Consider the following 27,124-nt stretch of genomic DNA (forward strand, 5'->3'; position numbering starts at 1 on the left):
AAACCGTACTTCTAAAAAAAAAAACAAAAAACAAATACTTTGACAAACATTAGGGTGATGAGAGGAACCTTCAGTGACAGAAACCATCTTTGGGAAAAATGTATTTGGCATGTACTTTGAGTTTTTATTTTAGCCTATGTCCCATACAATAACATAGAGGGGCGGGCTTCATGACCTATACTGCAGTCAGACACCAGGGGGCGATCAAGATTGAAATGCTACTCTTTGGGGGTCATGTTGTCCATTTTTATATAAAGTCTATGGTCTGTTCCCTTGGATTGACTGGGAGTGAAAGGGAGATAAATATAAACCAATGCTAATTTTGCACATTCGACCGTCCTCTTCAAGTAGAATCAATCCTCGACTGCTCCACAAGAAAGCAAACAAGTGGGGTTTTTTTCCCCAAAATGTGTAACTGTTCCTCAATTTCTGGTAAAGAACAAAACACAGAACGTGTAACATAAAACATATTTTCTAAAAAATATTGTTGACAAATCAGCTTGTTTTTGCATTACATACAGTTTTCACCATTATGTCGCCCTGTTTAAAATCAGTAAACTCATCTGCTTATGTTGCCTATATTTCTCAAATAAATCTATTTCTATTAATAAATTTACATACATACCGTAGTTGTTTTGTCTCGTTAGCTCAAAATCTATTTTAGCCTAAAAGCTTAAGTTAGCATATAAATATGTTTGTAAAAGGCGAATTCTTTCACTACTGTAGACAACGACTAAAAGAATTTTAAAATGTGGCGCCTTGTTGTTCACTCTTATCATATAAGTGCTATCAGTTTGAGTGAAAAATGACTTGTTAGACCACAGAATGACTTTTTCCTTATATATCATCATATACAGCACAAGTCATTATAAAGTTGAAAATTTACAGTAGTACTACTGGAAACACCCAGTGTGCACCCTCACAGAGTTGAGGAGCTTTGCTTGTAGTCTCTGAGTATGACGGAAGCATATGTCACATTAGTAGGACTGCACAAAATCGACTCGGACACGGGCGAGTTGGGAAAGGGGCTCACTGGAGGAGCAGCGCAATCTCGGAAAGGGGACGGAGGCATCAGAGCCAGAGAGTCCTCCATGGCTAGTTTGACCGCGACCAAGTCCTCCTCGTCGTGAATCTGGGCGTTGTTGTACATGTAACCATGGAGAAGGCCAAACTGCTCGTTCTCCATCTCCTCCTCCTCTAGAGGGGAGGTGGGCTCCTCATCGAACAGGTCCAGGTGCGGAGGCAGGACGGGGTCTTGCTGGATGAGGTGGGCCTGGTGGTATACGGGCATGCCGCCGCTCACGGACTCAGGCATGCTAATCATATCATTGAGCTCAGGGATGTCAATGTTGAATTTACCCACCACCGCCTTCTCCTGCAGGTGGTCCATGATGACTTTTTGGGGGAGAACGCAGTTTGGCTGCAGATGCTGAGGTGTAAAGAGTTCCACCTCCTCCACGTCCTTTATCAGCCCGCAAGCAGGAATTTGCCCGTGTGGCATCATGGGGGGAGTGATGGGGGGATTGTATCTGATAGGGTCACTCTCGTCCTCCTCGGCCACATTGTACAAGGTCTTAGTGCTAAGGTCTGAGAAGTCCCTGTTTTGGTAGGTATTAGTTAAGGGTTTGATGACAGCCATCTGATTCGAACCTGCTTCCTGTCTCTTCACATGCACTGACAGTCTGTGCCACGTGTGATCCCCTTTTGGAGGATGTCTTGCACCTGGTTCAGACCATGACACAGACTTTCCATTAGAACTATGAACAGAATAAAGATGGCTGTTACTTCACAGGAACCGAGAAACGTGGAAGACACAAAAGCATTTCTGTTTCATGCAAGAGACAATTACCTACGAGTCTTAAAAACTGAAAAATGTATATCTAAAAAAAAAATCTATGTTCTATGTAATATTCCAGGGTATCTGCAGGTCTTGCAAAGCTTTAAAGGCCAAGAAAATCATCGACGCTTGATGGGCAAGTGTTGATTTAGCAATTAATTTATATATTTTCCATATAATTCATCCATGCATCCCATCCTGCTTATCTGGGACCAGGTCACTTAATTTAATTAGTTATAATATTAGGTATTATTGTTAGATACTGTATTGCTCGAAAGTACCAAAAAAGGAGGATATAAATAATTCTAGGCCATTTTGTCCCTGCTGGTTTTCCATACTTTGGTGGTATCTAATGAAAATGGAAGGAGTCTCTGTCTTTCTGGATTGCTCCAGTGGGATCCAAACTTAGATACTCACAAGCTACTCATTTGGTACTGATTCCTTAAAAAATATACATATAATAAATGATAGAAACACAAAACATGGAGGGCTGCAATATTTCCAAACATTTTAAGTACTTTTGTTGAATGTTTGAGCAAAAGCAGCCCTGATTTTGAGGTGGCTCGCGTCAAATGACTGTGAAAACCTATGTGACATCAGAACGGCTGCACACAGTCACGTGTTTCTGCAACATGCAAATACAAAATACAGCAAGATGCAGAATTTGTGACAAGAAAATGGCAAACAGTAGCAACATGAGTGAACTCGTCAAACATTTAGAAACAACACACTGAAAATTCGAAGGCTGAACAAAAACAAGAAGATGCCCATGATACATTTTTGATACATTTGTCATTAATAGCAAGTAAGTGTCATGTGATTTTCCTTAAGTGTAATGATATTGTTTTCAAAACTCACATAATGATGTAAGGAACGATCACTATAGGTATTATTATAAAAAAAGGTATCCGTATCATATTGAATTAAAAAGTTTAGTATGGCTCGTGCCGAACAACTTCATCCTTTCAACTTCATATTTGGCAGTCGAGGACCCAAGAAATTGTTGTGTCGAGGGCGAGCTTTCGAAATCTACATATTTATTACAAACGGGTTATGTACACACTGTGTTGCGTATTGATAGACAGCCCCTATTAACTATTACACGGCTGAATGACATGCTGGGTGCAGCTCCCAGGTACACTGCTGAGCTTTGAAGACAAGGTCTGTCACCTGATGCCACGGGGCCCAAAAAAGACTTTTTCCCTTAGGGGAAACCTTCGAGGTTAGATCCATTCAGTACGACAACATTTCAATTTATTCCTATTCAAGTTAGCAGAGAGCTGAACTGGAGAAGTAATTTAGAAGTTAACTTTTAAGTTAAAAGTTCGAACTGTTTTGGCATCAAGCACCACCAACGACGGGCCCGAATCCAATTTTTCCTGTTCTCTTCATAAAAACACGGCTACAGAGCATTCAATGGCAGACCAGAGAGAGCAGAGATGTAAACACGGTATTAATCTCAGACATTTAAAGCATCAGTGATGTAACTTTCAGAATGAACACTTTCATTCCTGAAAAGGGATTTAAATTCCTTAAAGCCATAAAATGTTCCGGCGTTTTTTACCTGAATACTCCAGCATTGCTAGGGGATGAAACTTTGTCATGGCAAGTGTATTGCTCAGGACAAAGGGCACTGTCGTATGTGAAGTTGTTTTTATAAGTGGTTCTCGAGAACGAGGCCAAGCAATCGGCCCGCTCAGAGCAGACACTGCACTAGAGACTGTAAAAAAAAAAAACAAAGGCTCTAAATTGAATTGTATGTGGAGTAAAAAAGGGTCTTAAACTTAAAATTTGATTTGGTGAACCCTGCAGAAACCCTGTAATCTGTATTTGTGATTCAACTTGTCATCCTTTAGCACACAGAGATGCTTGTTTTAATCGTCCCATCAGTTCAAAGGTTAAAGCGGCTGTGTGAATTGAGCACTGACCTACATCCTTCACACTTTACAACAGGTGTCCCTATGAAAGTAAATACAGTAAGACACGAGGCTCCCCTGAGAGGGAATTACAGTAAAACCAGCATCCCTGAGGTGCCTCAGGAGCAGGACTCAGACTCAATTAAAGAACCTACCTGCCGTTTCCAGCGTTCTTCTTCCTCTTGAACATGTTCAGCAGGCTGTTGCTTCGGCAGGCAACTTTGCCATCGCCGACATGCATGCGCACAGCATCAGAGGTCGTGAACGCACTGCGCACGTTTCGCTCAGGTTTGGCAATGATGATGTACATCTTTGGCGTGAACATACAGCCCAAAGCTACAGTCACACTGAGGCTGACAGAGAAGGATGTGGTGATGATTTTATAGTTGCTGCCAAAGTAGATCGGCACAAACGCGAGCCATATTATACATGTGGTGTACATGGTGAAGGCGATGTATTTGGCTTCGTTGAAGTTTGCAGGGACGTTGCGGGTCTTGAAGGCATAATAAGTGCAGCTCATGATAAGCAAGCCGTTGTAGCCCAGAGGGGCCACAACACCCACGTTGCTGGTGTTGCAGATGAGGAATACTTCTCTGATGCTGGGGTAGGATTTAATGGGTTCAGGCGGCTCCATGATGATGAGGGTAATCTCCAAAGTGAGCTGAACACTGATCAGGATGAAAGCAATGACCACTTGAGCCCAAGCACTCATGAACCTCGGTTTTCTCGTGCAAATCTTCTTCTTGCTGCCCGCTAAAATCCGGGCAATGCGGTTGGTTTTGGTAACCAGGGCGGAGTAGCACATTGCAGCCGACAGCCCGACAAGCAGCCTCTGGAGGTAACAGGAGGCCACAGTGGGACGAGCGATCAGGGTGAAAGGACACAGATAACCCAAGAAGATCCCTGCGAGGATGATGTAGCAGAGCTCCCGGCTGGAGGATTTGACCACGGGTGTGTCTCGATATAAAACAAAGATGAAGGCAACAAATGACGTGACCAAGATGCCCAGGCAGGAGAAAACCACCTGGATAATGGACTCTGGATTGCTCCACTCCAGGTAGCGCAGGGGAATTGGCTCACAGCCTGGAACAGAATAAAAACATGACAATATAAACACACTGCCAAAATACACTAAAAGCAGCTTATAAAACTTTTATCGTTTCAGCATGTGCTCGGTGGTTATTTCTGTTGAGTATTTAGAGAAAAAAAAGCCTAAATGAAAGGTAATTTTTAGAAGAATTAAATAAAAAGCTTCAGATTTTTAAAGCTTTATTGTATGGGGCACATTCAAAATTAATCAAATACATTTTAGCCTGAGAAAATACAGTAAGTCTCAAAGTAGGTTTTTAGCTCAACTATAAATAAACCCCTTTCTACTCAGCCACGGCCAGGCTGGGCTGCAGCCAGCAGAGGAGGGGGCCAATGCAGCAGGACAAAGTAAATCACTGCGTTTTTCATGGATCCAAGTACGATCTCCTTCCTGCTTCACGCTGAGAACACACTTTGAATATCTAATTTATGTTGTTTTATTTATTTATTGTGGAACAGCAGGAGGGTTAGGGTTAGAAAACTGCACATGAATAATTTTTATGTCATTCCCGTACTCCACAGACTCTCGTTTCTGTGTTTACCTAAAGGTCTTGTGATTAAAAAAAAGTAAATAAACAGCACGGAGGCAGGCTGATCCTATTAAGAAAGTGTCTTGTCTTTGAACAGCACAGAAGGCCTTTGAAAGTGGGCCAGAAGAGCGGTAAGTGAAGTAGGGCTGCTGTCGGATAAAGTGGTGAAGATGATGAATGGCTCTCAGGTGTCATGGGAAAGCAATGAAAATAGGACAGAACAGGTTTATGAAAAAGTGTTGCAAAAATTTTAGCAGGACGAACTGTACAGAGAACAGGTGGGAGGGTGGAGTAAAAGCTTGGAGGAACTTAACTTTTTACAGAGAGCCTTTTATAAGACTAAAAAATCTCCTCTTGTCACTGAAAGCATCAATCATGCAACAGGAACCCAGCCTGCGGCCATCGAAGTAACCTAAATTCATCTACATTTAAGAGTGAAAATTGCAAAACAGCAAAATTGTCTGTTCTAGTTCAAAAAAGGCTAATTGTCTTGAGGGAATTTGCAGAGAAATGTAATTTTGGTGTTTTAAAGCAACAGCTAGACATTTTGGGGAAATATTTGTAATCACTTTCTCTCTGAGAGTTATACGAGAATATTGAAACCACTCTTGTATCTGTCTGATAAATATGTCGCTACAGTCAAAGGGCCATTATCGTTATTTGTTTAATCCATACATTTTCTCTTCTAACTGATGTCTACATATGTATGCAGTTATCTGTAGCCAGTATGTGTTTGTTTCTGGCTGTGGTACTTTGTTTTTTAGTTAGTTTCTTAGTTAGCTGACATTATGGGGCTTTGTGTGCATTGTGATGCACCCAGAGATGCGATCAGGCAGCGAAATGTGATATTAAAATGAGGCTCAGACACTGACTAAAAGCATAGACCTTATTTGACCAAACTTTACATAATGTTTATTCAAGGTACTTTGTGGCATGTACTAGACACACACAAACCTGCGGCGATTTAACTTCATTAACCATGAATAATCTGCGATAATCTAGCTGGTTATTCAGCTGTATTGTTGCTCTTAGTGTGAACACAGCATCATATTTGACAGGACATGGTGTCAATCTTCTGATCCGGGGGGAAAGGTGCATTAGTTTCTTTCCTAAAATGTCTAACTTGAAGGGAAAACCAGTTAAGTCATCTGTACAGTGTTCCCAGCAGGTGAGAGTTCACAGCAGAAGGTTAAGTGGAGAGTAATGAGTACAAACCTTCCAGTTCATTATCTGGCCACCAGCCCAGCTCACAGGCCTTACACGTAAACTCGTCCTGGACGTACTCGTTGTCCTTACAGGCAGTGCAGATCCAGCAGCAGCTCACTTCTCCCTTTCTTATCACCTGGTTGACAAAACATGAGGAGAAATGTAAAAATACTTCTCTACAAGTGACTATCTCTACCCTGAGTTTGTTTCCGTGAAAGAGCGACTCCCCACTGTTTGTAGATATTAATAACTTTTGAGTCGTTTAACCATTTCAATTTCTTAGAAATGGGCTGCAGATGATCTGGACCAAAATCGATGAATGAACACCGTATTGATACTTTAAGTTGCAGACTTGATGATTAAAAACCTTAATTAAAAGCTGGAGCATCATGACTTTCCTTATGCTGCTTTCAAAAGACTTTCACAAGAATTTAAACCTTTAACTCTGAGCAAACTGGTGCGATTTCTTTCAAAAACATGGCAAAAAGGCTATGAGCCTGTTTATAAATGTATGACAAATTGCAAAAAATTATTACATTTATTTTAAACTTGGGAAAAATATCTAAGGGAAAAAGAAAACAGCTAGTGAAAAACTATTTATGATTCCTTTTTTTTTTTTTCAAAAAAACTAATTTTCAGTTAATTTTCTTTTACTTTTTCCTAATTTATACACAATTTTTGGGTCACTTTCTCTTTTTGTGGCTCACTGAAGGAAATCAAGCCGATTTGCTCAGGTTTCAAAGAGTTAATGACCACTTGACATGTATATTACAGCAGACTGCATTACTGCTTATTAAAAAGAGAGAAATCCATGAGCATTTATGGATTTCAAACATTTAGAACTTCACTATTACCCAACAGAAAGAATAAACATCAGCCAGTGTGTTTATTCACAACCTGGCATGTAACCAAGCTATTCATTTTCTGCAGAGAGAAGAAAGACTGAATTATTGTCCAATAAAAACAGTGAAAACAAGGACAGACGTGTAGTAACAGCATGTCCTAAAGCAGGACAGTATCTGAAGGATCTGTCCCTCACCTTGATCTCTCCTTTGGAGCAGGGCTCGCTGCAGACAGAGCGGACCATGTCACTGCGGTTCATCTGCATCATTTCATCATCCAGACTGAGGACGCCCTCGTGCCAGGAGCCAATGTTGATGTAGTCATAAACACCGGGCTCCACACGCTGGAAGTTCATAATTTCGTACCTGAGAGTGGATAGAAAGACGTGAGTTAAAGGAAGACAAGATTTAACGAGGTTTTACAGATGCTGAATCAATTCTTAAAAGGGGAAATAATAGTTTTACTGCCACTTAGAGCAAAAACAGCAGATTGTATCAGCAGGGGGCCTGTCAGGTGCTTGATCAATACTTGTGACTCAGGGATTATTTTGCCAGGTGCGGACATGTCCTTTATCTCTCAATAAAAACTCCCCACTGGAGTTTGAAAACACTCCAAACCCTATCTGATGATGCAGTTGTAGCTGCTCTCATGAAAGTAGCAAGAAAAAGAGGATGAAAGTAATGCTATGTATGTTAAAATAAAATCTGTCATTTAAGATTTGTTATTCTGCATATGTAAAGTACTCTTATATGAATCTGAATAAAGGTGAACTGTCCCTTTAAGGTAATTTTTAAGGCATTACGAACAAAGCATTTATGCACAATGTTATGTCTTCTTATGTAGTGTTTCTAAAAGAATTCAAGGTAAAAAAAAATGTTTTACCTCCCTGGTGAGTCTCCATTTTCATCAAACCAAATGTCCTCTCCAGAAACACCCGTGAAGGACGTCTTGAGAAGAAATTCCAGTAAGTGGCTGCCATCAACGGGCTTCATGTTTTCACAGAGACCCACATGACCGGGGCAGAGAGTAGTGTGCATGTCATGCAGCCCGTGAGCCATGGCATAGATGGCGTTGATGACGAAGCCCATTTTGCTGTCTTGAACGTAGTTGTCCTCCAGACTTTCATAACCTGCCCACACATGAGAGAAATGTAAGGATTCATTTCTGGGACAACTTTTCTAAAAAAAGGGAAAGCCTTACAGGAGGGGCTTCATTGCTGCAAGCAGTAGCATGATGTGTGTTATGCTGTAGAATAATTCCAGGTGTACTGTACAGGTGTGTCTGGCATGATATAACATATTACAAAGGAGTGATAGGGTGCTCACAGACACATTCTTGTGATTATTCTCTGAATACAGGCAGCGAGCTGAACGCCTCTGTGCCTCAGTGGGAGACTGCTTTAAAAGAACTGGAAGCCTCAGAAAATGGCTTCAAAGAAACCTTGTTACCATGGCAAGACTATCCATTTCTGCATTCATGAGTCAGGATTCAATTAGAGTTGGTCTACAACACCGTGCCGTCGAGATTGCGTCTCCTCAAGCAGAAAAATTAAACAGCTATTCTCATGTTTAAGGATTCTGTTCGTATTGTTTTTCCACAAACAAACACGACAGGTGAACGAGACAAACGACAAACAGTTTGTGATGTTCAAACACACCCTATCAGTTCAGTGTAATGCAAGCTAGAAGCAGAGAAAGCAGGTTTTTAAGTGGCTTTATGTTAAAGTAAGATGTATTAGTGCAAAGAGCTGCACCATGCATTCAATCCATTATGTTAGAACAGTGGAGCAGGTACGTATTGTGGAAGCTCCTGGACTCAAAGAGGATCATTTTTTAGACCATCAGTGGGTAAAAGCAACCACTTGTGTAAAATCAGACTTTGTGGCAAAGGAAAAACTTTCTAAATCATCTTTTCTACTGCATAAATGAACTCAAAATTCCCCACAGTCATCCTACAACCATCAGATTTGATTTACATTTTTTACGATAGGATAAGATGGTAAAGCAGCCTATTTTCACAATAGCACTCTGTGCATGTGAATTACCAGACCTTTTGAATTTTAATCTAAAGAAAAAAAAGAAAAGTGAAATGTGCTCTGGACTGAAAATGATGTTTCACTCTTCAGTATCTGTCACCTGAATCTGTTCCAAAAATCCCTCTTTCATATTTTATGCAAAGGAATCTGATGGAGATTTAGACAGCCTGTCAAAACGTATCTGAATTTCCTCCAAGATGGAAATATATAACATTAGGTAGCCATCATGACTGCAGTTTTATATATTTTATTGATGATGTAATAATACTGTAACATGAACCAAAAATCCTTAATATAGTGATCATATAGTGCCTAAAACTCCATTATTTAACAAGGTTTTTGATATATTTCAATTAGATCTTAGAGGATGCTAAACCACCGTTCATAAAGTTCCAATGTTTAATACCCAAAGGCGAAGGTAGCACACACACAGATCTCCAGACAAAAATATACACACACATACACACATATATGTGTGTGTGTGTGTGTGTGTGTGAAAGGCTGACACATTAGCATGCTTTTAAATTTGTTAAAATGAGATTAGTCAACTGTCCTGAAGATCTGTGTGTGTGTGTGTGTGTGTGTGTGTGTGTGCTATTTTTTTTAATATTAGGTATTCAGTGTTGAAATTATTGTTACACTGTATGATAATTAATTACACAGCTCTTCATGTTATCTAGCAGCTCAGATTGGGTTGAATTACCTTTTGTTAGCATTTCTTTAAGTTATTAGGGGATAATACTTTGAAAAAATGAGACATGATAAATTGTAAATTGGATTTTTTTTTCTTTCTGTTGACAGAAAATCAAAAAACCTGTTTTATTAAATTTTTCTTTATATTTTTGGAGCAGTCAATATAATGTTTTGAGGATTTCTTCAATTTGCACTTAATTAAACTTTTATATATTACCATGTACTTTTATGCTCTTAGTTTTTAAAAAAAAAAAAAAATTATTCTTATTTTAGTTTATGTATCTCTTCTTAATTATGTCTTTTACTTTCTGTAACCTCTATTTATTTCTGTCTTTGTGCTGCTGCAAGAACCTAATTCCCCTGTGGTCAATAAATCAAAAGGCAAATCTTTTCTAAAACTGTAATTCATCTTTTAAATCGTATATAAAGTAAATAAAATATCATTCATACCATCAGTACTGGTGTTATGTGGCATGTATGTGAATGTTTTATTTGTTTTTAACGAAATTGAAGACAATTTTCCGCCAAAGTCTGTCACAGTGGTAGTTGAAGATGAAGGTCCAAATGCAGATTTAAAAATCAAAAGATTTTCTGTTTCATATTAAAATAAGTTGTGTTAATGATTATGCAGGCTCAGCAGAGACAGTCACTCTCTCATCTATAGCTACATAATTTGTCATTAACATCATTAGTCGCAACATTTGTCCTTTTTTCTAAAGTCTGTAAGACAGGATTCACAGACTGCACAAAAACGACATGCAACTGTGTGACGCACGAGTCTAACAGGCTTTATGAGCATCATCCATCGCTGGTGTGTTTCTCACCACGTGTTTTAAATCAAGTGATGATCGTTAAAAAAAGCGACTGCTGGGAAACCGACTGCCTGTGCAAACAAACACATAAACAGTAAATTCAGTCGGGTAGCAGCTGGGTAAGCGTCCGATGGGAACTGCTGGTGATGACCTAGTTTAACAGCTCCTTGGCTTTGACGCTCGCCTCGATCACTGAGCTGTGTGAGCTTCAGTCATGATGCAATGATGTCACAATGTCAGCATGCAAGCAGAGGGCCTAGTACTGCCGCACGTCGGGATTAGTCGGCTGCAAGACAACTCAACCTTCTCTCTATAAATATGACTAAACTACCATACTATTGCACTGGAAATCTGTTGCAATATGGCTTCACTTGTCCTGTGGCTACATGCAACTCAAGCTGGATCAGCCATCTCACTCAAATGTTATTGGGCTGTTTAGTACGACTAAAGGCCACAACGGGTGTGAAAGCACAAAGAGAGCGGATCAATTGTTGAGCTCTCACTGCAGTGTGAGGAAAAAACACATCAAAACATCCCAATAGCTTCATATATTAGAGGTTAACTGAGATTAATAGTACGTTTAGAGAGAAATAATAATAAAACTGACCACTTAAATGATCACATCATGTGACTAAACCTTAATATCAGTCAACCTCTATGTATATTGCCAAAGTGAGGAGCATAATGGGCCCATTCAGAGGGATTCACTCACCGTCCTGGAGTTCTACACCAAAAAAATATAAATAATATTATAAAAATAATAGCAATGCAGGACAGAAAACAAGAACTCTATCTCCACTTATGAGACAAAAATAAATACTCTATTAAGTGCTATTAAAATATGATGCTTTGTAGAAATGAGTAAAAGCTTGAGGTATGTGCATAATAAAGAAGAGAGGCTCTTTTCTCATAAATAATGTGCAAACGCTGCAAAGGAATAAAAGATTAAAACAACTGCAGAAAGTGAGGTGCAATGGCAAAAAAACAAATTCACTTAAGGAATCTTGAGAGCTGCGAACGGAAAAGTATAAAAAAAAAATCATTTTTGCTACATGCATTATTTTATATTTACGTTTATCAATATGATGAATATGAAATAATTGAAAATTAATACTTTGTGTTAACAGCAGCAATAATGGTATCAGTCTCATAAATTAGGATTGAAAACGTAAATATATATTATGTAATATATTTATAAAAGAAATATGTATGAGCAGTATGTAAAAATATGTTTTAGAAACATGCTTGTTGAGCATTGTTTCAAAAAAAACTTAAGCTAATGAATTTTTGTTCCTTTGTGAAAGAAAAGGATTTAATTTACCTAGATCATCATCCTCTGTAAAGCAACGCGTCACAGAAATGAACAATATAAAAATATGTGTTATTGGATTGACTTAGAGAAAGAATTCTAGCCTCTGGCAGTCTAATTCATAATTAAAGACTGTGTTCCAGTTTACGGGGCCTTTTGGCATCGTCCTCTGGGCATTGCACACATCAAAACAGTCCTAAAAGACAAGCTGATGTGCACACTGGCGTAAAAATGTAAACCAGAAAAAAACTGCATGAAACATCATAATTGCCTGACAAATTGTTTAGCTACCTGAGCAGTTTCGTGCATAATTCAGGTTCTCCAGCGGGTGTCCGGGAAGGCGGCACTGGAAGCGGTACTGCCAGAACTCGGGGAACCATGGGTTGCGAGTGTTGGTGCTGAGCTTGAGCTTTAGGAAGTAGTCATCAAAGGAGGAGACCTCCTCAGACTGCAGCTTCACGGTGATGCCGCCCACAGCCTCCTGTTCGTACCCCTCCACCACCTCGACTCGGTCTGCCCAGCCATCACTGCACAGAGGAGCACACTGCATATTGTAATACGGGACGAGCCCCAGTTTGTGTTTTTCATGCATAAACATTACATTTGAGTCACACAGCTAATCATCTGTTTTCTGAAAAACAAATAAACAAAACTGATGACCTTTGAAAAACCCAGGAGGTCATTTACAATGCTTTCCTATTTACTGTCTGAATTTCCCCAATAATCAAAGACTTTTCCAAACACCTGATGAATAAACATTTTCTACGCCAGAATGCTTAAGAACAATTTAAGGTGCTAAACAGGTTATACCAAAATCATGCCACAGCATTTTTTCCTGAGGAGTCAGCAAAAATGTAATTCTGCAGAAGTCACTTTTATTTCCCATCCAATAAGCTGGCTAACTAACGGGAGAACAGTTTTGGAGTTATTTCCAAATGTGGTTGGTACTGCAGTGCAACCACAATACAAATGTTTTGCACAGCAAAGACAACGTCCACTTTGAGGAGCCTGTTTGTGGCTCATGGCCTTATAAAAGCAAATAAAACTTAAAACTACTACTTAAAACTAGGGTTGCAACAGAATAAGATTAATAAGTCTTATAATTAGTTGTAACTGTTTATTTTGGTGTGACGTTCTTTTGTTTTTTTTAATTTTCATTTGAAAATAACACTTTTATATTTTTTTGTGTCGTAAAAACAAGCGCGGATTTGTCATTTTTGGCTACTTAAATAGGAAACAAGAGTCACAGCCATCTTGTTTGGTCAAGCAGGGGACAAACTATTTTCATCTAGACAGTTAGAAGAGTCTTTGAGAATTTTGGAAATACCTTGAAATAGTGCAAAGTCTTGTTAAAGGTCCAAGGTGGAGGATTTAGTGACCCCTAGTGGTGAGGTTGCAGATTACAACCATGTGAAACTTCTCCCATGTAACAAACATGTATGAGAGCGACGGCGGCTGATGTGAAGACACAAAAAGGCCCCATTTAGAGCCAGAGTTTGGTTTGTCTGTTCTGGGCTGTTGTAGAAAAAAACATGGTGGACTGTGTGGAAGAGCTCCATATGTAAATGTTTCTTTCTAAGGTAATATCAAATTAATGCACAAACTGGGGCCTTGCAACTAAAGAATTTAAAGCTAATGTATATGCTGAGGAGGTCTGCAACAAGTATTTCCAACACAAGTTAACTATAAATAGAAAAAAACAGGATATAACTGCATTGTTGTTTATATTTTAACAGTTTCTGAAAAGTGTGAAGTTTTGAAACTGAAGACACCAAACCCAGCTCCAACAGCCATTAGCACCTTGAGATATGAGCAACTTATGATCTCTTTCCGTTGTTTGTACTTTTAGCATTCTGTATATTCCAGATTTTGGATATGTTTATTGATATTTATATTCACACTCTTTCTATTTGCACTCTTTCCTACTTTGCAACTGCTGCACAACAGCCCCCCCTCGCCCATGGGGTAAATAAAGTTCTATCCTACGTTTTCTTGTTTGAAGTCAAATAAAATAAAATCCTTTTGCTGCAAACAAATTTTATAGTCTGCATCTGGCAAAAAGAAGAACTGCTGTTTTAGGATGCAGCTGAAGCTCCAGAAGTCTGTGACAGTGTCACTGTGTTTGAAGCTACAGGCAGCCTCACTAACAAGCCTCACGCTGAATCCTGCAGAAACCTCCTCCCTTTTGTTGCTCTGACTTTGTTTCCCTTTCAGCCTTCCCACTGAGAGGCGTGGAGTGCCCACTGTTCTTGCCGAAAAAAAAGAAGACGAAAAAAAAAAGCCTCCAAGTCCACAGACACAATCACAAGTCCGGTGAGAATTCACAGATCAGTGCTGTAGCAGCACAATCTGCCCCGGAGCGAAACGAGCTCCACACAGACTCTTTAGTGTGATCTCGTCTCTGCGATGGTCATAGTTTGTATTTATAGTTTACACGCTCGCCTATTTAAAAATCAATTTTGCATTGAATCCTCTCACAAAAGATCGTGCTGACAAGACAAACACTTTTGTTTGACACTTCAGATTTGAATCAACAAAAAAAATCCTCCCCTCATTTGAGTTGCAAATGCAGCTCAAGTATTTCTAAGCAGTGTGGGATCAAATCTGTGATGCATAGATGTGATACTGTGTTTGAAGGAGTGAGAAATGAAAGGGGGGAACAGGGGACGTGGAGGGGGCCTAAATAGCATCCTTCCAAGAATGATCTGGGACAAAAGCAACTGCCTAAAATGCAACAACACACTGAATACAATAAAACATGACAACTCATTTTTTTCTGGCAACAAAATGCAAATCCTGGTGTGCAGAATGATAATTATTTTTGTAGGGTTTGACAACTGGAACATATGAATACAAAAACTATATATAATGATTTGAGATAATAATTGGGTTATACCAGTATATATTTTTGCTGATTCAAAGTTCATTCCAGTATGATTAATCCTGAGAACATGAATAAATTAATAAAATAAAAACATTGCCAAACCTACAATGAGATCTTATTTGCTCTGACAATTAATTAATCATTTGCATCTAGTTTTAAGGCAGCAGCGAGGCTCTGGTGAGGACCGTGTCCACCATTCTTAGTATTAAGGTCATGGGTGAATTTCTATTGAATTTTGCAGACATTAAAGGTCCCCAGACAATGATGATGACATATTTGGTGATCCACAAACTACTTTAGTATCACGATAGAGGGCGCCCAGGAATGATGTCTTTCTGTAGGCCAACATGGAGGTAAGCATCGCCCTGGTTCGCTCATTTAAAAGCCTGAATTTTGGATTTTTGCAGGAAATAAACTGTGTTCAAGCAAGATAATCTTAACAAATGAACACCACTTTTAGGATTTTGGAAGCCTAAATTCCATCATCAGAAGTAAAAAGCTATTGTTAGGCTATAAACGCTCTACACTACTGTTGCACAACAACGTCGCCACCAAAACAAAGATGTAAAGCCGTGTTCAGTACGGCGTGATGACGTTCTGTGGTCTCATTTAGCCACTTATACTGATATGTATGTATGTATATACTATAATGATGATAATTATAAATATAGTTTTTTGTTGTTTTTTTTAAACAATACTACAAAGATATTAAATCTTGCAATTTACAGATTAGGTGAAGTTGCCCCCCCCCCCCCAAGCTTTCAAAAGGAAGGAAACCAATTTGCTTAGATTTCGAAAGTTTAAATGACTGTGAATTGGTCTGAATGAAGCACAAGAAAACTGATCCAGGTTTCAAAGGGTTAATCACAGACCTTATTTCAGGCATCTAACCAAAATCCCATTCAAAAACCCATTGACTTTGAGATGAGAGAACGTGGAGTGCTGAAATGCAAACTCATTTTCGGGTTTTAGGACTCATTCCTGGGGCACTCTAGAGCTACGGTGAAAAACACTGGTGTAGAAAAATAAGTGAGATTCTCCTTTGGTGTCAGAAAGATGCTGTTTCTAAATCTGCTCCACATGCTTTTTCAAGCTGCAAACACTGAAATAAATCTGGTGCGAAACAATGAATCCTTGTATCCAAAACTGAACAATTCTGAGAGACTGAATGTGGCACAAAACGCACTTCACCCACAGTACAAAAATATCACTACAAAACCCCACGTTTGGCAAAAAAACAAAGCCAACAGCACGTTTGACTTGGCTGGCACTTCAAAAATGAACTGACAATGACTGTCCAGTGTGACAGTATCAACAGTACCTGGCCATCTGCTTCTCAGCATCACACTCCCTCCAGTCCAACACTCTGAGTGCCAAAAACCTACAGCTCTGACGTCCAACACACGCACGTACTGTACAGACGCATAGCACAAACCTCATATCACACACTCATGAATCATTCACTTTGGGAGAAGGAGACATTGTTGCGTATTGAAAGTACTAGCCGAGAGTATTTATGTCAAATGAAATCATGAAATAAAAGAGGGTATTTTCAAAGCAAAAACAGATTAGGAGTCAAATGTCTGTCAAGCTCAGATCATAAAGCTGATGTATTCTCTTTGTCGTTTCACTTGAGAGCCGATCAAATGAGTCGTCTGCTGTTTGAGTTGTGTGGGATCTGTGGTGTGAGCGCAGCCATTTCTTTCATCCTCCACACAGCAGACGATGGATGGCTGATGACCAGCACCTCGGGCACTCTCGATTGGCCCATTGCACCGGGCTGCATGTGTTCACTTACTGCATTGCTCTAAAAAACATTTTCCTTTTTCAGTAGTCTCCTTGACCCAGAAAAACACACACACACACACACACACATACACACACACACACACACAGACACTGCTCTACCAAACTCACGCCCTCCTTATCTTCCGTGGAGACTTAAACAGCGGTGCAAATTCAAGTGGAAGGGGTGAGAGCGAGTTTAAACTTTTTTTTCTCTACACATGCATTTCATCATTTGGGTCCAGAAGAAGGGATTTCGACTCCTTCTCATCAGCTTTTGTGAATAAAGTAGCCGCAAATTAATGAAGCGCTCTCAGTAAATTAACCATAGCGAGCTTTTATCGTAGCCTCGTTTCAGGTGCTGCAACTAGCGACTCCTAACAGGACTCGAGGTGAGCTGAGACTCCACAAAGAGGGAATGTCTGGTATAAGTGCTGATATGAGCTTTGATGTTCACTACTCCTCATTCCCCAGCTTATGCTGGAGGTGCTGTCCCATATTAGCCCATCCTGCCTGTGATCTGACAGGGAGAGGGAGAGCTCGCTGCGTGGATGCATTATTCATTACTGAGCCTGACTCAAAGCGTCTTCTGCTTTCAGAAGAACTCGACTCCCTGTAGGAAGAAAAGAATATTTTGGTTCCATATGAACTTTGTGTATACCATCCACCCTGAGCGGAGCAAAATATTATAACATATGTATTTTTGTCACAGGATCATGGCATTATTTTTCTGGAAAAGTACTACCTTGAGTTTTTAATGTATTATTATTATTATTATTATCATTATTATTATTATTATTATTATTATTATTATTATTATTATTATTATTATTATTATTATCATTATTATTGTTGTTGTTGTTTTTATTATATTGTATTGTCTTATTTGCTGAGTATATACCCAAGTATATATTTTTTAAATTTTTTTCAAAAACATCAGGAAAAAAATAAACAATTTTTTCTTTTTTGCTTCTTTTCAGGTAATTTTCTTGTAACTTTTCACTAATTTCTTGTTATTTTTTGGCCATGTCTTGTTAAGTTGCTCATGGAAAGAATAAAGAATTAAAAGACACGATCAAAAGCTCTAGAAAAGTGACTATATAGACATTGTAGTACTACGGTTTTTTCAACTTTAATTTCTAAGGTTAAGCTGAACTTCTTGTGTGAAGCAAATCTGGAGGAAATAGCCTTTGAGTTCTGAAAATCTCAACTCCAGCTGCTGAGGAAGATCAATTGAAAGCTCAAGCTAAATTGACCTTGTGGTGAAACTGTCTGGTCAACAATTTATCTTCATTATCCACAAATGTCACGTCACTAAATGAGGCACAATACCTGAAGTTATGAGAAAACAGAGACAATACTGAGTTATATATGATAAATCTTTACAAAAAAGCTCCAGAACAGCTGCTTAATGGACCCTTCAAGGTCAAGTAAGAACTCTTCTCCTCTTGTCTTAAAACCGATTAAAACCCTCTCTAAACTATATATATATATATATATATATATATATAATTTTATTGCTATGAACGAATAAAAGCACATACCGAGAAGCTGAAACCAATTTAACCGACAGAGGTTTGATGTTGTCCCTGCTGTCTCAGTAAGCGCTGCCTTCAAGAACGTGCACTCTGCCGAGTGTTTTCTTCTGTTTGTTGTTTTGTATATGAATTCTCCGTGGTTAACGAAGCCAAACTTGATTACAGACAAATTGGCATCTCTGCTCACCAAAAAAGGCAAACTACAAATGACTCATGTGACAAAGTTTTACATCTAATCACAGTAATTATGTTAACAGATAAATCCGTTGTGGTCTCAACCAGACTCGATTAAAAATCCTGAGTCAACTACGTCCGAGACCGAGATGAGACCAAGACCATCTACGATCTCGAGTACTACAGCACAACAGCTACTAGATGGACTTTTATGATGAAAATGTTGAGATTGGGATTTACAAGCGGGCTGTAATTATCTTCATTAATCAATGTGGCACAAATAACTCCCTTTTTCATCATTACTGTGTTGACTGAGTTTCATGGCCATTAAAATCTTACAAAAAGCCGCTGTGAACTTAGAAGAAAGAGTTCTTTTCATCATTCTTGTTTAAAACTTTTCATCCGAAACAACAAAGAAACTGACGGAGAAAATAAAATTCCCGTGGGGGAAAACAATCGCTAACAAACCTGCCAATTAGGAGGAACTCTCCGGCGACTCCGAGCCGTCTCATGGCCATGAGCAGGCCTCGGACCGTCATGCCTTCACAGAAGCAGACAACCACTCTGGCTTTAGGCAGACGCTCACGGAGTTTCCTCAGCAGCCTGTCAAAGTGCTTCTCCCCGGCGTTGCTGTAGATCTTGTCAGAGTGGGCGATGCAGAGACCGTCCTGTGAGGCGAGCTCTTTGAACACCTCCATCCCGCTCTCCCCGTAGTTACCTGTGAAAGACAAGAGAAGCTGTTAGAGGAGTTTCATTCAGCAGAAGAATCAATGGGATTTTGACTTCAAGGTTCACTTTGTATTCAGCAGGCTTTTTATAATGCTTCGAGACAAAACGTTTATTTCTTTATCATTCAAGTTGCCTGTTGTGGCCCCAGACTTCTTTGAATGGTATAAGAAGTACAGCTGGAGCAAGGTGGGTTCAAGTGACATCAACGGCAATATCTGCATGCATGTGGAGCCAAATCAAGGCCAAAAGTTTTGTTAATTTGAAAAAAGATTTTGATTTAATTTATTTATTTTATTTTTTTTAATCTTGAATTATAAAAAAAAAATCAAAAACATTTTCAAATGAAAAATAAGTATAGGAAAAGTTAATTAAAAGTTCATTTAAATATAATTTTGATTTAAAAATGATATTCTTTTGAATTAATTATTAATTTTCACTTGTTTATATTTTCATATTTGAGGTTTGCAGATTTTATGTTTTCAGACTAAACTATGGGCCCCTGTGCACAGAAATCCAGAAGGCCCCACCACCTCTCCAACACAGGAGCAATAGACACACACCCTTTAGTTTTTGTTGTGTTTTGCATCGATTTGTAGTCAGCTTGTGCTTCTGTGGTCTTTCTGTGTCTTTTTGAGTCTTTCTGAAATTGCTTCACATCTCTTTGTAGCAATTCTATCTCTTTGTGGTCACTTTGTATCTCTTTTTGGTTATTTTGTATCTCTTTGTAATCATTTTGAGTCTCTTTAAATCTCTTTAATTCTCAGATTAGTCATTTTGTGTCTCTTCATGATCACTTTGTGTCCCTTTGCAGTCATTATGTGTCTCTTTGTGGTTATTTTGTGTCTTTTTGTAGTCATTGTGAGTCTCCTTTGAATTGCTTTGAGTCTGTTTGTAGTCATTTTGTGTCTCTGTGTCACTTTCTGGTCGTTCGTGTCTCTTTCTTATAAAGAAATGATCTAAAGAGCATCATTATTTATAGGCTGACATGTATTTATTCATTTATTGCCAAAAGCACATACAGATCTTCATTGCAGTAAACAAAAAGGCTTGCCAGGCTTTGATTGAATTTTCTATCTGTTTATCACACTCTCAAATTTTCCTCAGTGAAAATGTGTATGAGGTTTCAACAGCTGCTTTATGGGTACATCTCACATTGTGCTGTTGCCCAACACTGTGGGTGGAATCTTAATTATTAATCCGTATTACAATTTATATGCTTTTACATGCTTATAACATGTAGTTTTAGGTATATCAAATGTAAATTTTACACAAGATTTGTTGTAAAGTAGTGCAAAAGTGGGATCAATCAAAGGAGACATGACCTCCAGCCCCGAGTGATAATTAAATACAAAATAGAACAATGTCTCTTTATGCATTAAATGCAGGTTGCACCTAGGGCTGGAACTAGTGATCATTTTCTTTATCAATTTATCAGGTCATTATTATATTAAATAATGGATCTTTTGTTTTGTCTATACAATGTCAAAAAATGATGAAAACAATTCACAATTTCTCAAAACTCAGGGTAACATCCTCAAATTTTGTCCAAACAACTGGCCGAAACCAAAAGTTTTTTTAGATTGCTTTCATGTAAAACAGACAAATCCTCACCTTTAAATGATAAAAACAGAGAATGTTTGTCATTTTTGCATGAAAAATAACTCAAACTGTTAATCTGTTTTTGAAATGGTTGCCAGGTCATGAGTGAAGGGGGGTGGTGGTCTATTTGAGAGAACTTGGTCACCTTTTTTAATTTATCTGCCTTTATTGGTAAAGCTGGTGTTTTTCCTTTATTTTCTCTTTCTTCAAATTAAGTAATTTATTATTATTATATTTTATTTCTGGTTTTTAATCTGAGATGTCTTTGTGAATGTGGAGAGCACTGTGCTGTTGAGTTAAAAAAATCAATAAATCTTTTTTTTTTTCTAAAAAAAAAAAAGGTTGGAAGTTCAATTTCTATCAATCAACTAAAGTTAACAGACTATATTTTTAACCGATCCCTTGAGCAATAAACTGATAGCAAAAATGAGAAAGTCAAAAAAAAAGGTCAAATATGCAATTGGTCTTCATGAACTTTGATGCATAAACTCAGTCTCCATAAAAGGGACTAACCCTTCTCCATAACAGAGCATGAAGAACATCATTTTCTCTTTCCTCTGCTAAAATCAATTCTCTATTCACACTAATATAACACAAACTGGCTTCACAAAAGAGAGCACAAGTGTCTGCAGCCACCCGCTGTTACAGCAGCAGTCTACTAATGTCAATCACAAGATAAAACAGCAGTTGAAGTATTGCAGCAACACACAGCATTGATTAAATCAGCGCTAAGCTAACAGACGCGTCTGTGTGAGAGGACTTTCTAAGATATTTCTTGTATCTTCTTGTCTTTAATTTCCTGTTAGCCTTCAAGTTGCCCCAAAAAGAAGAAATAAATACTAAAAACAGGACTGTTGATTCACTGAGGGGACACTATACCAATTGTACACGACGTTCAGTTTACGTGTTTTGCTCATCCAATGAAAACATTTGCACAATGTCTTCTGTGGTTCTAAAAGGAGCTTTTCAAAGTCTGTGTTACAAACCGGATGTGAGTGGTGACAGGGACGGTCTAATCAAAGAAGTTGCATCATGGGAAACTAAACGCTAACATATCTCTTCTTTTGTTGCTTCAGTTTTGACAGTTGTAATTTCAATCGCTCTCTTGTGAGTCCCCCAACTTTATGTAAGTGCAATACAATTGTATTACAAGAACAAAACGTTTGCATTGTACATTTATGCAAACCACAGACACACTTCATTTACATGCTACGTGCTATGTAACAGATACATTTAAAGTTTACATTTCTTTGGTTTTCAAAAACGTTTTAGTTAATGCACGGTAAGGATTAGTAGGCACAAAAACCATCTGGCTGTGGTTTGGAAAGATCATGTTGGACTACAAAAAAAAAAAGAAAAAAAGTTTGTTTTGGTGGCACAATCACTGCTGGCATCTATTTAAAAACAACTGCATTTTGTGGCACTATCCCAGCTACAAAGACAGTGGTATCTCAATAAAAACAATCCCTTTTGAGAGCACTATCCTGGCAGGCTATGCAGCAATGTCTTGGTAAAAATACAAACGCTTTTTGTGGCACTATCCCAGGTGTCAACACAATGATGTCATGAAAAAAAAAAACAACCACAATTTGTCATCAGCAAGAAATTCGCCACGACTTGGTGAAAAACAATCCAGACAGGAAACACAGTGATGTCTCGGAAAATACATCTGCTTTTTGTGGCACTATCACGCAGGGAACACAGCGATGTCTCCACTGATAAACAGCTGTTTGTTGTGACACAATCCCAGAAGCAAATGCAGCGATGTTGCAGTAAAAGCAACCTCTTCATGGCACTATCACGGCAGGATACGCAGTGATGTCTCAGTTAAAACAACCGCTTTTCGCTGCACTCTTCCAGCCGGAAACATAGTGATGTCTCTGTAAAAATCAACCACTTCTCGAGGCACTGTCCTGACAGAAAACACAGCAATGTCCCTGCAAAAATCAACCTCCTATTAGGCTACTATCGCAGAGGAAAATGCAGCGATATCTTGGGAAAAAAAGCAAAACACTCGCCTTTCACGAGACTATGCCTGCTAGAAATGCAGCAAAGCATCAGTTAAAAAAAAAAGAAAATTCTGAATGTTTTGCCGCTCCTCCACCATGTGACTTTGTGTTTACTCGCTCATTAAGCTCGATTAGATCCTCTAGATTAGCCTCTGTACGGGACGGTCACATACCATTTTGCCGCACTGCTTTTGGGCAATCAGCTTTCTCTGTAAAAGCTACAAATCAGTGAAACACTCGGCCTGATGATGTGAGGAGCTGCAGCTCTATCAACACTTTCAAAACCACCTTGAAAAGATGATCAAAAGCTGCTTAGCTCTGTACTTACTGACCTTGAACTCTGGACTTTATAACTTTGTTTTAATTTGACAAGCATTCACTTGTGATGTGCTGTAGTTTTATGTTGTATTGTCTGTCTTGTGTTTTCTTATTCGTATCACTTTATATCATATGCTATTATGTGTATTATTATATTTTTGTGTGTATGACTTTCTTTTTCTCTTCTTCTTGTGCAACTTTATATTGTCCTGTCTTTGTTTTGACCTGCAGAGGGACTGCAGATACGACTTAAAACTATGATCTGGTTCAGCACATAAAAAGATGACATTTTATGTTTTAAACTGTACATGGTCCCTTTCAAATAAAATAAAATGAAATAAAATAAAAAGCTTTTTTTCTCATTCTGCTGCACATGGTGCTTCAATAAACGCCCACACAAGAGCCAAAAAAAGATATCTGCCTGAGCCTCTTCACTTATCCACATCTTAAGGTCAAAAAGACAATCCCTTTTAAAGAAATGTGTCTTACCTTCGGTGTGCACTGCTGACACGTAGGTCCAGTTGTATCGCTTGACGATGTCCAAGAGGGCCCTGGCCTGCAGAGTGTCTGAGGGCACGACCCTGAGGAAGTACTTAAACAACGTCTTGTCACTGAGGTCGATGCTGGTTGCAGAGTAGGCGATCTGCGGGATGTTGAACAGCTGCAGAAGGTTTTGTACTTGAATGGCGACTGAGCTCGAGCCGGGCCCGATGACCCCGGCGATGGGCTTTTTGGTGGGTGGCGGCTGACTGGAGGGCACCCCCTCGATGCACCACCTGGAGCCGTCACTGTCGTCCCGGATGGAGATGAGAGAGTCTCGTATGAACTCGATGCTCTGCTCCAGAGCCACCGAGGAGTGCCAGCAGGAGTCCCTGATCTCACAGCCCAGAGTGATGTTGGGCAGCAGGTTCGGGTCCGAGTTAATCCGATCCAAGGTGTGGAACATGGCCTCCACTCTCTGGATGCCGTACTGCTCACGGACTTCTCCACACTTCCTCTCTGCCACCTTCTCAGCAGACGGTTGGTGGTGAACAGAGAAGAGGGCTCCGATTATAATATCCCCGTCCATCCTCGCCACCAGGCGAGAGGCAGAGCTCGGCACCACGGACCTCTCATACTTGCCTTTCGACAACACAAATGCCTCAAAGAGCAAAACAGGCAAGTACAAAATGCTCACGGCAGTCAGGTAAATCATATTCGACATTGTGCCACAGGTGCTGGATGCAGAATCATGTCCACTTGGCCATAATGGAGGTCCATCAATCCACTTTTGGATAAAATGGAAATTAAGTCAGCTGCTTCTCCTTCAGCATCGTCACCCTGTATGAGAGACATGGAGCATTAATTCCTGTTTTGTCTTTTACACGTATTTTGTCAATTAATCATTAAGTTGATCAAATAAATCAATAAGCAACTATTATGAGCATCAATATCACTAGTTTTAACCCTTTGACACTTGGTTAAATTGCCCTGATTTCTTTCAAAAACATGGGTAGATGGCAAAGAGCAACTTACAAAGAAATAACCCAGAAATTAGATTAGAAATGAGTAAAAAGTAAAAAAAAAATTTAAAAAAAATTAGCACACACAAAAAAAATCACTAAAAAACAAACAGGAAAGTTAAAAAACAACAACAGATAAATGGCCTCAAAAACACTGTTTAACATTATATTATGTAAAATCAATTTAAATATATAATTATGATAATACTTCTTTAAATTTTCCCTAACTTTTAAAAAAATATTTTCCTAAATCTAATAATTTCTTGAAATTTGCAGGACTTCATTGCCAAGTTGCTCATTACCTTTATTTCCATTCTTCTGAAAGAAATTAAACCAATTTGCTGAGGGTTCAAAGCTCTGAATACTTTTAAAAAGTTTCTGAATGCAGCACAAGAAAAGTGAAGGCGATCTAGGTTTCAAAGGGTTAAGCATAAATATGACACGTTCTCTGGCTCCAGCTGCTGAAATTTGATCTAGATTTAATGTTTTTACTTTTTTTTTTTTTTTTAATGATAATAAACTGTTTTGGACTGTTGGTCACACAACAGAAATCATCTGAAGATGGTACATTCAGCTTATTTCCCCCTCTGACATTTTACCTGCAACACAATTAACCATTAAACACCTGGATCAACATCAGTTTTCCTGTGCTGTATTCAGATGCGTTTAAAGTGTTTAAACCCCTAAAACCTAAGAGAATTGGTTTTGTTTCTTTTGAAAACATTGGGAAAACAATGAGCAACTTGGTAAGAAATATCCAATAAATTGAGAGCAAAAAGAAAAAAAAAGTAAAGGTGACAAGAAAATGGCCCAGCAACTAGCTGGGGGGTTTTGTAAAATATTATCTAAGAAAAAAAAATCAGGACAAACATCCATAAAACTGCATTTATAATTCTTATAATTACATATTTAAAATTATGTTACAAAGATATTTTAGACATTATTAAAGTCCTATTCTTGTTTGTTTATTTTCTACATTTTTTTCTTTTCCTTTATTTATTTATTTATTATTTCATTTATTTTCAGGTAATTTCTTAACTTTTTACTAATTTCTTGAGATTTTTTTAGCCATTTCTTAAGTTTCTTGTCACCTTATTTTCACGCCAAGAAATCAAGTCAATTCGCTCAGTTTTCAAAGGGTTAATCGAAGAGTTGAGAAAATCAAGATGAATTCAGAATTAAAATAATCGTACATTTATGTGTCTTATCTAAGTGCTGTTTCATAAGGTCATCACAGAAATCTGGAAATGTGAAATACTTATTATCACTCTAATGTTGTAACACAAATCACGCAAAAGCAAATGAAAACAGACATAAAAGTTGCATGAAAAACATGCAAAAAGCCAAAGTTGGTGGAGTCCTGTTGCAGGAAGGTATGCAGTGATCTACAGCAGTGATCACGACCTTCAAGGTTACAAAATGCTAAATCTGAGAGATAAAAAGTTGCATCTGTAACAGGGGAGCATTTTGAGTTTCAGCACCACGGACAGCTGCCTGCATCTCTCTGCTGATTTCATTTATTCAAGCCGATCTGTTTCAACTTTTTACCCCCGAAAAAATCACATAAACACACACACACACACACACACACATACACACACACACACAGCGATGTGCTCTGTTTGAATCCTCTTTTCCGCCGTCTGACAGCTGACTCAAGCTCCTGTCTGCAGCTCTACAGCCGGTGTCATTCACAGGACAACATTTTCTACATCGTCACCTACCTACCTACAGCACATGCATCCCAATTAAATGGTGGCGCTTAATTAACAGAGCAGAGTGAATGATAAGAAAAGGCTCCAATAAGACTGTCTGTGACTGCAAAGCAACTAATAACCTGGATTACTTTACATACCTGCACCAGGCAAGTCGGGACATAGCGGGTCTGTGTCTCCTCTGAAGCAGCCAGGCAGGACTCTTGTCTCCAGAAAACACTGTGGGACTGACTGACTCTCTCTCTCTCTCTCTCTCTCTCTGTCTCTCTCTCTCTCTCTCTCCTGATCATGAGGTGCCCCCTTCTTCTCCTCTTCCTCACTGCATCTTGTAAGCGGGTCACACTCACTGCAGTGCCCCTGATTTGAAGCCACAGTTAGTACACGTCAAGAGGATGTTTCACACAATGTAACGTCGAATAATGCCATTTTTGTGCAAGTGCACACCAAGAAAATGTAGCCTTTTGAGGGAAGATAGTAACCTGAAAAGTCAGGATAAGTACACCAAATATAGGTGAAGTGGGACGTTGTTTATTTTCCTCATGAAAAGTGTAAAGAGAGTGGTCAAACTTCACATGATTAGTCCTGCTGCGTCGTGCCTGTC

General features: G+C 38.8%; 1 protein-coding gene across 3 annotated transcripts; it reads right to left on the bottom strand.

Moving 5' to 3' along the window:
- Positions 1-919: 919 nt before the first annotated feature.
- grm1b (glutamate receptor, metabotropic 1b) lies at positions 920-26,897 on the bottom strand. 3 transcript variants are annotated; one of them, XM_088087607.1, is made up of 11 exons: positions 26,664-26,897; positions 23,796-24,626; positions 19,120-19,369; positions 12,562-12,797; positions 12,283-12,297; positions 11,674-11,685; positions 8,304-8,550; positions 7,618-7,786; positions 6,588-6,714; positions 3,909-4,836; positions 920-1,757 (listed from the first exon to the last, which is right to left on the bottom strand). In XM_088087607.1, the coding sequence occupies exons 2-11, from the start codon at positions 24,508-24,510 to the stop codon at positions 920-922; spliced, it is 3,537 nt and encodes a 1,178-aa protein (XP_087943733.1). In that variant the 5' UTR covers positions 24,511-24,626; positions 26,664-26,897. The 3 variants fall into 3 exon arrangements, with proteins under 3 accessions (XP_087943733.1, XP_087943734.1, XP_042357422.2); XM_088087608.1 differs by lacking the exon at positions 11,674-11,685; XM_042501488.2 differs by lacking the exons at positions 11,674-11,685; positions 12,283-12,297 and having other exon boundaries at positions 26,664-26,895.
- Positions 26,898-27,124: the final 227 nt, after the last annotated feature.

The sequence above is a fragment of the Plectropomus leopardus genome, chromosome 14 (genome assembly GCF_026936395.1).
Source record: "Plectropomus leopardus strain MGB_pleo_1.0 chromosome 14, ASM2693639v1, whole genome shotgun sequence".
NCBI lineage: Eukaryota > Metazoa > Chordata > Actinopteri > Perciformes > Serranidae > Plectropomus > Plectropomus leopardus.

Bases quoted from the DNA above. Each gene is read 5' to 3' on its own strand.
- grm1b (XM_088087607.1), bottom strand. From the start codon at position 24,510: ATGTCGAATATGATTTACCTGACTGCCGTGAGCATTTTGTACTTGCCT. The intron at 19,370-23,795 runs GTAAGACACATT...TGTCTTTCACAG, and splicing joins GTCAGCAGTGCACACCGAAG to GTAACTACGGGGAGAGCGGG. The intron at 12,798-19,119 runs GTTTGTTAGCGA...TCCTCTGTGCAG, and splicing joins GAGTTCCTCCTAATTGGCAG to TGATGGCTGGGCAGACCGAG.